This window comes from Ceratotherium simum, chromosome 24 (assembly GCF_057802395.1).
Source record: "Ceratotherium simum simum isolate JZ-2026a chromosome 24, ASM5780239v1, whole genome shotgun sequence".
Classification (NCBI taxonomy): domain Eukaryota; kingdom Metazoa; phylum Chordata; class Mammalia; order Perissodactyla; family Rhinocerotidae; genus Ceratotherium; species Ceratotherium simum.
The window spans coordinates 35,160,795-35,173,547 of record NC_141923.1 but is presented as its reverse complement, the minus strand read 5'-3'; the positions used below and the strand labels follow the sequence as shown (position 1 = coordinate 35,173,547).

At 35.4% G+C, this 12,753-nt stretch overlaps 1 protein-coding gene across 4 annotated transcripts in view; it reads left to right on the top strand.

The window, feature by feature from the left end:
- RAD51B (RAD51 paralog B) overlaps nt 1-12,753 on the top strand; it is a 579,835-nt gene that overhangs the window by 37,105 nt on the left and 529,977 nt on the right. For all 4 annotated transcript variants that reach the window (XM_087448333.1, XM_087448336.1, XM_087448335.1 and 1 more), the window contains exons 6-7: nt 5,730-5,849; nt 7,037-7,220. In XM_087448333.1, the coding sequence (XP_087304459.1) occupies nt 5,730-5,849; nt 7,037-7,220 (304 nt within the window). The remainder of the gene's footprint in view (nt 1-5,729; nt 5,850-7,036; nt 7,221-12,753) is intronic.

Here is a 12,753-nt window from a genome sequence, read left to right as displayed (position 1 = left end):
TTTTGTAACTATGTAGGGTGACGAATGTTAATTAGAATTATTGTGGTGATCATTTCACAATGTGTACAAATATTGAATCATTGTGTTTTATACCTGAAACTAATATAATGTTATATGCCAATTATACCTCAATAAAGAAAAAGTCTTATATAAATTCTTTCATAGAATAAAAAAGATGGAAAAAAAAGAATAAAAACTATGATAGGTATCATTAAAAATTTAAAAAAAATAAGAAAATACAGGTTCAAATGTGCTTTTTTTTTCCTTGCTGAGGAAGATTTGCCCTGAGCTAACATCTGTCACCAATCTTCCTCTCTCTGCTTGAGGAAGATTCACCCTGAACTAACCTCTATTGCCAATCTTCCTCTGTTTTGTATGTGGGTTGCCGCCACAGCATGGCTGCTGATGAATGGTATAGGTACGTGCCTGGGAACCGAAACAGAGTGCTCCAAACTTAACCACTAGGCCACCAGGCTGGCCCCCAAATGTACTTTTTATGTTGAGCCAAAGTAACCCTCTGTGAAGCTAGCTCTATTTCATGAAACATGACAAAATAAGGCTAATCTTTCTACCACTTGTCCTTTGAATTAGTGATTCTCAAATTTGCACATTGGCGTCGTCTGGGGAGCTTAACTACTGATGCCTAGAGTCCACTAGCAAAATTCTGATTCGTTTTGTTGGGGATGTGACTTGGGCATCTAAAGTTTTAAAAGCTCCCCATGCGATTCTAATGCGCAGACAGGGTTGAGAACCACTGTATTTGAAAAGAGCGATTTTGTTCCCAACGCTTTTAATCTTCTCTTTCCAAAACTAATTCTTCCCTTTTACCTCTATTATTATTCATATGACATAATTTCCATATTCCCCCATCATCTTAGTCCCCTGAACATGCTCTGCTTAATTGAAGTTGATCTTTAAATGCTGAACCTAGAAGTTCTCCAGTACTCTGACCAGTGCAGAATAGAGTTATCTTTGTGATTTCCTATTTTTTGCAGATTGAATTGCATTAGTGTTTGAGTAACCATGTGACACTGGTAGCATATGGTGAGCCTATAGTCCACTAAAGCTCTTAACTCCTTTTCACATGAACTCATGCTACACCATGAATCTCCAATTCTGAATGTACAAAGTTGACTTTCTGAATTTACCTTTTTTTTTGTGAGGAAGATCAGCCCTCAGCTAACATCCAGATTTACTTTTATCCCAAATAAATTTCATCTTGTTAGTTTACTTTCATTTGTTCTATCTTATTAATTTTTAAATGAGTCGTAATTCAACTATTCAGTACATTATCCCAGGGCCAGGATTAGGGTGAGGCAAGTAAGGCACTCACCTCAAGGACAAAATTTAAGGGGCACCAATTCAGGAATGGAGACAAATAAATTTTTTTTCAGCTTTATTGAGGTATAATTGACAAGTAAACTTGTAATATATTTAAAGTGTCCACATAAAAAATGGCTAGATATCTTTTTATCAAGAAGGAGGGAGAAAACAGAGGAGGAATAAATAAAAATTCCGTAAGTTTAAAGTGTATAAAGAAAAGAAACTCTTCCAGGTGATGTACTTACAAGCACTTTGGAAAGATTAGTTATATTTTTTAAAGCGAGACACTAACTAGCTTATTTATACATGTCTTTGAGAAGATAATCTAAAGTAATATGTTCATCATAGACCAGCTGTGTCTCCAGCCTGCTTAATAATTAGATAATAGTATAGTCTGATGCCCTTGGGTACTCAGGAACTACATTGGGGTGAGGGGAGTGCTAAGCAGGCAGAGTTCTGGATCTCCTCCTTCTGACTGATTCAGAACAAGTCTGTTTTTTTTTTTTATTTTACCTGTTGGACTTATGCTTAAGATCTGATATAGTCTTAGACACTATGTGCTTTTATATACCTTGAGAATATGGCTAAATAAATTAACCTAGTAACCTGTCTGTGGAAATTTTGGCAACCATGAGCATTCCAGTATACATGAATTGAATGAATACTATATTATCCCTATTGGAGATAATTAGAAAAAGATGGAACTGGAGGTTAAGAATAAGAAAGGAAGGTGATATGAATGGTAAATAGTAATAGAGGTTTCTGAAATAAAACTTTGGGAGAAATAAAATGAATAAATGAAAATAAAGCTTGGTCTTAGAACTGCAAATGCATATGTGTGTGAGGAAAACTGAGAGATCTGGGGAAGCAAGAGATGGGACCCAGGACCCTAGAAGGTGGGGATTGGGGGAGATGGTTGAAGAGTTTCTAGGATAGAAAATGGAAATTAGTCATAAGTACTTATTATTGCTGAAACAAAACTTTGGAATTTTCTGGAATTTGTGAGGAACTAATAGATTCACATTATTGTATTTAATAATACTACAGTGCTGAGGAAATACATATTGAATTAATGAACAGGAAAATATTACATATGTACAAGAAGCTTTGAGAAACCATAAATTTACATTTCAGCACATTTGCGATATTATATTTCGACTAGAATTTTGGAAAACTTTTTTTTACATTAAGCATATGTTTTATTTCAAGTTGGCATGTGGTCACTAATGTAAAGCTTTTAACCTTCATTTTATACAAGAGCTGTGAAGTAACGGGGGAACTAATAACAAAAACCTTGATCTGAATCCAGTCTTCTCCACTTCAGTGAATGGTAATTCCATTCTTCCAGATGCTCATCCAATTAGTCAAGAAATCCCTTCAGCTCCTCTTTTGAACTATATTTTTAGTTCAATTGCTTCTAATCACCTGAGCTATTGTCTAGGTCAAGTCACCAGCATCTCTTATCTGGCCTACTGCACTGGCTGATCTTGCTTGCACCCTTGCCCCATCTGCAGCCTCTTCTCCATTTGGGAGCGAGAGTGATTCTTTAAAAAAAAAAAAGTCATCAGATCATGTAAGTCTTGCTCCTAGGTTTCCCATTTTACTAAATAAAATCTAGACAAAATACCACAAACCTAAGGATCTCATGTGATCTTGGCCCCTGGCTAGTCCTCTGACCTTATTTCTCTTTATTCTTCTCTTACGTCCTGTGTTCTGGCTACATTAGCCTCCTCATTTTTCCTCACACACACCAGGCATCTTGTTACACTTTTGCACTTGCTATAATTCTCTCTTCCTATGTGCTGTTCCGCTGGATATCCATAGTTCATTTTGTCATCTCCCTTAAACCTTTGCTCAAATATCACCTTAATAAACAGGCTTTCCCAGACCACCCTACATAAAATAGCACTTGCTTCCATCTGTCACAGTCTCTTGCCTCATCCTGGTTCATTGTCTTTAGAGCCCTTACTACCTGGCGTGTAGTATTTATTTGTTTGTCTCTCTCAGTAGAATATAGTTCCATGAGGGAAAGGTTTTGTTTTGTTTTGCTGCTGTTGTGCATTGCCATATCCTTAGCACCTAGAATAGTGCCTGGCATATAGTAGGTCCTCAATAAATATTTGTTGAATGGATGAATTTTTTTTTTTTTTTCCGGTGAGGAGATCAGCCCTGTGCTAACATCTGCCAATCCTCCTCTTTTTTTGCTGAGGAAGACTGGCCCTGGGCTAACATCCGTGCCCATCTTCCTCCACTTTATATGGGAGGCCACCACAGCATGGCTTGACAAGCAGTGCGTCGGTGCACGCCCAGGATCCAAACCAGTGAACACCGGGCCACTGCAGCGGAGCTCTCGCACTTAACCACTTGCGCCACCGGGCCAGCCCCTGAATGAATGACTCTTAAGTGTATCCTTTGAAAGGAACACTTTTATAGAAAAGATGTCCACCAGATGGCATTGCTTTCAAACTTTATGTAATTAATGTCTGGGAGCAAAAGATAAGTCTTTTCTGTTGTTTGTTCTAACCAGAAAAGATCTTTGTAATGAAGATTGTCACAGGAAATTGCTATGATTAATCTGAGGCATATAGAATACTATATTTATATTTGATTTATATATTTTTAGATATCTTTTCTAAAATAGAAAACATTTGGAGAAACTTATAGGAAATTATAGGGTGTTGGTATGTAAATACCATTTGGTACAGTTATTTAACATAGTGACTGTGACTAAAGTTAGTTCATGTCTATAGATTGACCTCCTTCCTTCTGAGGGGCCTTAATGGGATGAGAGAGCAGTAATAAGTTCCAGAGCCTTTCACCACTCAGGCCACTAGTTGAAATCCAGCCTAGTGTTGGAGGAAGAAAATCATTATTTTCTGTCAGCTGTTCAGTTGTTGCCAGTGAGTTAGGTACTCTCAATCTGGTTCCTAATCAACTGAGTGTCCAAATTTTGAAAAACTTCATGTTTCTGGCAGATGTTGCCATACCTAGCCTACTAAAAGTCAGTGGGTTCCAAGTGTCAGAACTTTTTAGCTGACTTTTCTGACTAGCACTAAACTCAGCAAATAGTTGCTCTAATCAAGAAATTTACACATTTTCCCCAAACCTTCAAAATCTGCCTGTTCTGCCTTTGCCAATGTCATCTCATTTCTGCTTGCTTTCATCACTTACCTCATTTCCTCCTTTTTTTCAATCCCTATTCCTTTCTCAAGCACTTCTCCTGAATGGTCATTGGATCCATTTTATTCTCACTCTTTACATATCTTTACTCCTAAAGTAATTTTTCTTTTCCTGTTCAACCAAATGATGCCTTTTCTTTTCAGATTGTTTGAAATATACTTTAAAAAAGTTATTGACTAGTTTTCTTTTATTTCTTGCTTTTCCTGTTTTAGATTTTTTTCTTTCATTTCTGATTATCGCATATGCGAGGAACTTATTTTGTTTATATCTTTAAAGTTCTCAGCCTCTTCTTGGAACTCATTGACTATCTAGAAATGAAATCACTGTTCTTTTGTGTCTTTGAATGGAATGTAAAATATAGGATGGTTTTAGTGTTTACAGTCCTTCCTTCCAGTCCCGCTTGGATGGTTAATTACTGGGATGATAAAGTATCTTTTTAAATAGGAGACAGTTAGACTCAAAGATTTAGATTTTTACATTTTTAACCAGAAATACTTGAAATTTCTAGTACTGCTCTCCATGTCTTATACTATTAATCATGATAGTTGCCTCTGTTTTAACTTGTTGCTCTCCTACACTTAGCCTACCCCATGTATTAGATCTAGCTTTGAGGTCAGCATTCAGTGTTTAGAAAACCATTTTTTGTTTACTCAGGAAATATTGGACACCATCCGTTTGTTTAGAAAATAATTTCCTGTTTACCAAGGAACTATTGGATAGGATTTTGTATATATTAAGTTTTAATTCAGAAAGCATATTTTTATGGCCTGAGACATGGAGACTTACTGATATCTGATTATTAGCATGATAATATTCTATATTTGTTCAAATATATTTCTTTCATTCACGAAAATGAAGCATTTTTCTTATTTACTAAACATATCTTACAGCTGCTAGTCAAATTATCATTTATAAAAAAACATATATATTCCCAGAAAATAAACCTCAGAGACATTGTTGCTTGCTCAACATTAGATGAGATCTAAAAGACCTTGCTGGTCTCACGCTCTGACTGCTAACCTCTCTCACTGCTTATAAAGGAAGCAGCTTACATTCCAAAATTGTATATTAAGCCGTTTTGTTTATACCTGCTCTATTGATAAGGCTTTTTGTTCTAGAGTTACTTGTGGCTTATGAGTTTCTTAAGTAAAATTCATTAGAGGTTCAGCAATGTGGCCTTAAATATCATTGACTATTTTCGCTTGTGCTGTTTTTTTTCCCCACAGACTGGTTGAGATAGCAGAGTCTCGTTTTCCCGGATATTTTAATAATGAGGACAAATTACTTTTGACAAGCAGTAAAGTTCATCTTTATCGGGAGCTCAGCTGTGATGAAGTTCTACAAAGGTACACCATTTTAGATTTTGGTATTTTAGTAATACTTTGAAGATTTATTTTTTGTTTTTCATATTTTCAGCTTCTGAGTGAAAAAACATTCCTACATATTAGGATTATGGGAAATAATTATTTCACTGTTCTTCTTTACTTACGATAGCCTATTGGTTGAAATATTTCTTTAAAAACGAAAAACGTAGGGGCCACCAGGTGGCGTAGTGGTTAAGTTCATGTGCTCCTCTTTGGCGGCCTAGGGTTCAAAGGTTCTGATCCCAGGCGCGGACCTATGCACCGCTCATCAAGCCATGCTGTCGTGGTGTCCCACGTACAAAGTGGAGGAAGATGGGCACAGATGTTAGCTCATGGCCGATCTTCCTCACCAAAAAAGAAAAAAATTAAATGAATAAAATGTGTTAAATTTAATTAACTAAGTGGTGTATTAATTATCTATTAATTACCCCAAAGTTTAGCAGCTTAAAACAGCAAACATATATTATCTCACATAGTTTTTGAGGGTTAGGTGTCTGGGAGTGGCTTAGCTGGGTGTTTCTGGATCGGGGTTGCTCAAGAGTTTACAGTCGAGGTGTTGGCCAGTCACCTCAAGGCTCAATTGGGGCTGGAGAATCTTAGAGAATTTCAAGGTCACTCATGTAGTTGCTGAAAGGCCTCCCTTTTTTCCTGGATGTTCCTCACCGTGAGGGCCTCTCCACAGGGCTACTTATAACGTGGCAACTTACCTCCCCCAGAATGAGTGACCTGAGAGAGTGGGCAGGTAAGAGAGAGCCCAAGATGGAAGCTGTATCTTTTATAAACTACTCTCAGAAATGATGTACCATCATTCCCTGGTACAGCATGGGAGGGGACTCAACAGGGGTGTGAATACCAGGAGGTGGGAGCAAATGGGAGCCATTTTGGAGACTGGCTACCACAAGTAGGTTTACTCTAAAATTGGAGCTTTAGCAGTATCATAGGAGAACCAAGGCATGAAACTAAATGAAAACATTTTGGTCTATTTCCAAAAGAGTGTAATATGTATAGAAGAGCTGAAAGTAAGTTATGTTTATTGCATACTTGCAATCATTACTGTAACTTAGGGAAGAACAATTTGTTGTTGTTGTTTTAAGTTGGTTAACCTTTGCAATGCCCTATTTTTTTATATCTTAAATTTATCCACTATTTTATAAATTCTGCTTTTACAGGATTGAATCCTTAGAAGAAGAAATTATTTCGAAAGGAGTTAAACTTGTGATTATTGACTCCATTGCTTCTGTGGTAAGAAAGGAGTTTGATACACAGCTTCAGGGCAACATGAGAGAAAGGAACAAGCTCTTGGCAAGAGAAGCAGCTTCCTTGAAGTATTTGGCTGAAGAATTTTCAATCCCAGTAAGTTTTTCTTTTTCTCTCTTTTTCTTCTTTTCCTTTCTTTCTTTTATAGTAAGTTCACTGACTCATAATATCAAGTAATATAATTAGAAGGAAATGTAAAACAGATAACTTTTTAAAGATAGCACAGTCTAATTGTTATAGCAGATATCACCATCTTCTTAAATTTGTTCATTTTTTTGAGATTATTTTATCTTTTTCACAATTTGAGCCTGGAGCAGATTTAAATGTTGTTTTTAAAAGTTCCTAAAGTCACTCCTTTTCTTTGTTCTCATTGTTTACTCTTTGCACATGTTTTCTATTACTTTTGTCACACTGAGATAAATATTAAGTGTGAAAACTCCATGAAATTGCCTAGGTCTATTTCTATACGTTTTTTTTTTTTCTTTTTATGGCAGTAGATGTCAGTTTTGTAAGTATTTTAGGTTTAGATATTATGTTACTGTGTTCAGTGCTGTTTGTACACTGTAGGATTTGGTTTGCTTCAAATGGCTAGAGGTTGACTATTACGGTGTGTTTGAGAGAGAGTAATGAAAGTGTCAGTAAGGAACTCTTGAAAGATTACTGTTGGCGTGACGTTCAGTAGTGGGAATTATGATCGGGAGATATGAAGATGAGGGTATATTGCAAGGGTTTGTGGTGGGTAAGTTATAAAACATATGTGTGCTAAGTTACATTCCCTTTAGCAGTGTGTGGGAGAGTTCTGCTTGTTTTGCAGCCTCACCAACATTTAGTATTGTCAGGCTTTTCAATTTATCCATGCATCATCTCAACCGAAGATAAGGGAATTCCTTAAACTGAGATAAAATTTAGTTAAGATTTTATAATGTTTAGATTTGTATATGGAAGATTAAAATCTTGGATCCTGTTAACATAAAGAATATGGACCAGTACTGTAAACTACTACATAGCCTTTGAGATTTTAGACCCAAGCAAGCAGTGAAGGGAGAACAAGTGGCATACAAAAAGTTCTACAAATTTTAATGGCTTTGTAATTCATATTTTGGATTATATGATGTAATTCCTGGTGAAGTCAAGTGCTGTAAAGTTTATCCTGGGTGATGCTCATCTTTAAATTTTATTGTAGTTGCTTAAAATGATAAATTTAAATCCTTGTTTTCCCTGGTCATGGAGAATTTAAAAATATTTTATGGAGTTACTTGATTGAGTGGAAAAGTTAGTATATATGCTTATTTTATTAATTCATACTGTTGCTTGACTTAATCCTGTATAAAATATGAAAATTCACTTTTTAAAAATTGTATTTGCTTTTAAATAGTAGTTGTAGGCTAATGCTTTTCAGTTTTTTCTGAGCTGATTTATTTTCCTGAGTGAAAAAGGGGCTCTGCTTTTCTTTGTTTTAATAGAACGCTCTGAAAGAATAGTTACTTAAGTGTCCCTATATCTCCCTATCTTTACCTTTGTTTTTCTGTTTAGAGATAAATGCAGAATATGTACTTAACTTACACAGCATAGTGTGGTATTGATTTTTGTGACAAGTAAGTATTGGTTTTAGAAGGCTTTTGAAAAATACTTCCTTTAGGAGGGGTCAGAATTTTCCCAGCTTAATTACCTTATTTAAATGGAAAATCATAGATTTTTAAGCTTTTATACTATACTTTGACTAGGTGGCTTCATATTGAGCTAAGTGTTTTAAAAAGTATGTTGTTGTCTGCTTCATTATACCTTTCAAATTAGCAGACCTTATGCCTCCTTGTAGTTTCTTAAACATATCAACAAACATTCTGCCTCAGGAAGTGTTTGCTATTCCTCAGCCTGGAATATTCCTCCTCAAAACATCCGTATGATGTATTCTTTCCTGTCACCTTATTAGTGAGGACTTCCCTGACCGTGTAAGTGTTAACTACACTCCCTGCCTCCTCCTGTCTCTTACTATGCTTTAAGTTTCTCCATCACAGTTTTCATTCTCTAATGTGTTATGGCATGTTTATGTTTATTGCTTGTGTCCCCTCCACCCCATAGAGTGGTTATGGGGACTCTGTCTACTCTGCTCACTGCTTTATTCTCAGTGCCGGGAATAGTGCCTAACACATAGTAGGCACTCAGTACATATTTTTGAATGTATGAATTGCAGATACTGCTTTTCATCTTGGACTTGAGTTAATTTTATATATATTGGTACTGAACTTAAATTTTAATATTTGTTTGTAACCTTATTTTGATCCTATCTTAATATTGTGTATTATTTCTAATAGTAATAAAATATAATTTTAGATGGCGAGATGTCTTATCATATAGGAGCTATTCTCAGATTATGTTGGTATCTTGTAGGAAGAAAAAGAATTCTTAAACTTGGAAAAGGCTTTAGAGATCTAGATATAGTTATCAGAGAGCTAGGAAGTAGAAGAGATTCTATCTCAGTTTAGTAAACTATGATGAGTGAATGTCTGGTGGCCTCTGAGGTTTGGGCGGGAAACTAAGCATTCCTGTGGATTCCTGGCTGTGGATCTGAGATGGTGGATAGGGCCAGGACCATGCCTGGCATTTCGACACACTCTAGATAGTTTTTCATTCAAATAAGAGTAAAGAGTAAACCCAATTTGAGTGATGGAATGAGTACTTTATTGAATTTTAAAATTTCCCTACAGTGAACATGCAATGCTTTTAAAATATAGAGAAAAAGCTTAAAAATATAATTTGTACTTGATTTTTATTGTCGTATTATATGTATGTTTGTATACATATGAATGTTTGTATGCAAGCATGTCTGTGTGCATGGAGATTTCAACTTCCTGTCTCAGTAATTGATAGAACTAATAGATAAGAAAGTCAGAAGACCTGAATAACATGATCAACCAATTTGATCTAATGGACATTTACAAAACATTTCACTCAATGCCTGCAGGATATGCATTCCTGTCAAGTAAACATGAGATATTTGCCAAGATAGACCATATTCTGGGCCATAAAATAAACCTCAACAGATTTAAAAGATTGAAATAGTACATAGTATGTTTTTTTGTTGTTGTTGTTTTGTAAGGAAGATTGGCCCTGAGCTAACATCTGTGCCAGTCTTTCTCTACCTTGTATGTGGGTCACCGCCATAGCATGGCTTGATGAGTGGTATAGGTCCATGCCTGAGATCCGAACCCTTAAACCCCAGGCCGCTGAAACAGAGCAGAGTGTGCGAACTCAACCACTGTGCCACCAGGCCAGCCCCCAAAGTACGTTTTTTGACCATAAGAAGATTAAACCAGAAGTCGATAACAGAGACATATGTGGAAAATCCCCAAGTATTTGGAAATTAAACAAAAACTTCTAAATAACTCATAGGTCAAAGAATAAATCATAACAGAACTTGAAAAATATTTTGAAGTAAATAAAAATGAAAATACAACATATCAAAATTTGTGGAATGCAGCTAAATCAGTGCTTAGAGGGAAGTTTATATAATTAAACGCTTATACTAGAAAAGGAGATGTTTCAAATCAATGACCTAAGCTTGTAAAAAACAGAAAAAGAACGAATTAAACCCAAGTAAGCAGAGGGAAGGAAGTAATAAAGATAATAGAAATTAATGAAACTGAAAACAATAGAGAAAAAAGTCAGTGAAATAAAAAGCTGATTCTTTGAAAAGGTCAATAAAATTGATAAAACTCTCCCCAGACTGACTGAGAAAAAAGAGAGAAGAAACAAATCAGCAATATCAGGAATGAAAGAGGTGATACCACTATATATCCTACAGACATTAAATGAATAGTAATGGAATGTTATGAACAACTTTATTGCAGTAAGTTTGATAACTTAGATGAAATGGACAAATTCTTTGAAAGATGCAAACTACCAAAGCTTAGGAGGAAGAAATAGATAACCTGAATAGTCATATATCTGTTAAAGAAATTGAATTTGTAGTTAAAAATCTCTGAAAGAGAAGTCTGGGTTCAAATGGCTTTACTGGTAAAATCTATCAAACATTTAAGGGAGAAATAATATCAATTCTATACAAATCTCCCAGAAAATTTACAGGAAAAGAAAACTACAGACCAATATCCCTCATGAACATAAACACACAAATCCTTAAAAAAATATTAGTAAATTCAATCCAGCAATAAATAGAAAAGATAATACATCATGACCAAGTAGAACTTATTTCAGGAATGTAAGGTTGATTTTGAATGCAACATTAAAGTATAAAATTTACCACATCAACATATTAAAAAAAAAGATCATTTCAGTAGAGGCAGGAAGGAAAAACAATTGACAAAATTCATCACCTATTCATGATGAAAACTCTAAGCAAACCAAGAGTAGAAGGTAACTTTCTCAGCCTGATAAAGGACATCTACAAAAAACTTACAGCTAACATCATACTTAATGGTGAAATACTGAATTCTTTTTCTTTTTTTTTTTGGTGAGGAAGATCAGCCCTGAGCTAACATCCATGCCAATCCTCCTCTTTTCGCTGAGGAAGACTGGCTCTGGGCTAACATCCGTGCCCATCTTCCTCCACTTTATATGGGACACTGTGACAGCATGGCCTGACAAGCAGTGCCTCGGTGCACGGCTGGGATCTGAACCCGGGCTGCCAGCAGCAGAGCGCATGCACTTAACCACTACACCACAGGGCCGGCCCCCCTGAATTCTTTCTTCCTAAGATTGGGAACAAGGCAGATGGCCCACTCTTAGCATTTCTATTTGACAATGTACAGTAGATCCTAGCTCATATAATATGGCAAGAAAAAGAATTTAAGTGCATTCAAATTAGGAAAGAAGAAATAAGCCTATCTTTATTCATAGACAATATCATATTTTTGGTGGAAAATATCAAAGATTCTGCCAAAAAAAAGCGCTACTAGATCTAAGAAGTGATTTTAGCAGGGGTAAGAGTCAATTTTGCAGAATAAGAATCAATATACAGAAATCAGTTGTTTTTTTTTTGGTATGCTAGCAATGAACATTTCAAAATTGAAATAAAAAACCTGTACCATTATAAGAGCATCAAAAACATAAAATGCTTACTGATAAATATAACAAAATATATGTGAGATTTTTATGCTGAAAACTCTAAAACATTGATGAAAGAAATCAAAGAAGACCTAAATAAATGGAAACATACCATGCTCATGGACTAGTGACTATTCAGTAGTGTCTCAGTTCTCTCCAAATTGCTCTATGTATTCAGTGTACAATCCCAATCAAAATCCCAGTAGGCTTTTTGGTAGAAGTCAACAAGCTGACTATGAAATTTATGTGGAAAAGCAAAAGATTGAGAATAGCCAAAATAATTTATAAAAAGAAGAGTATAGTTAGGGTCTCATACTCCCTGATTTTAAGACTTACTGTAAAGTCATAGTAATTAAGACAGTGTTGTATTGGTGATAGGATAGACACCATATCAATGGAACTGAATAGAAAGTCCAGAAATAAACCCATATATTTAGTCAATTAATTTTGAACAAAGATGATAAGGTAATTCAATGGAACAGGGATAGTTTTTTAACAAATGTTGCTAGAACAACTGGATATCTGTATGTAAAAATAAAGAAACAAAGAAACCTTGACCAATTTCTGG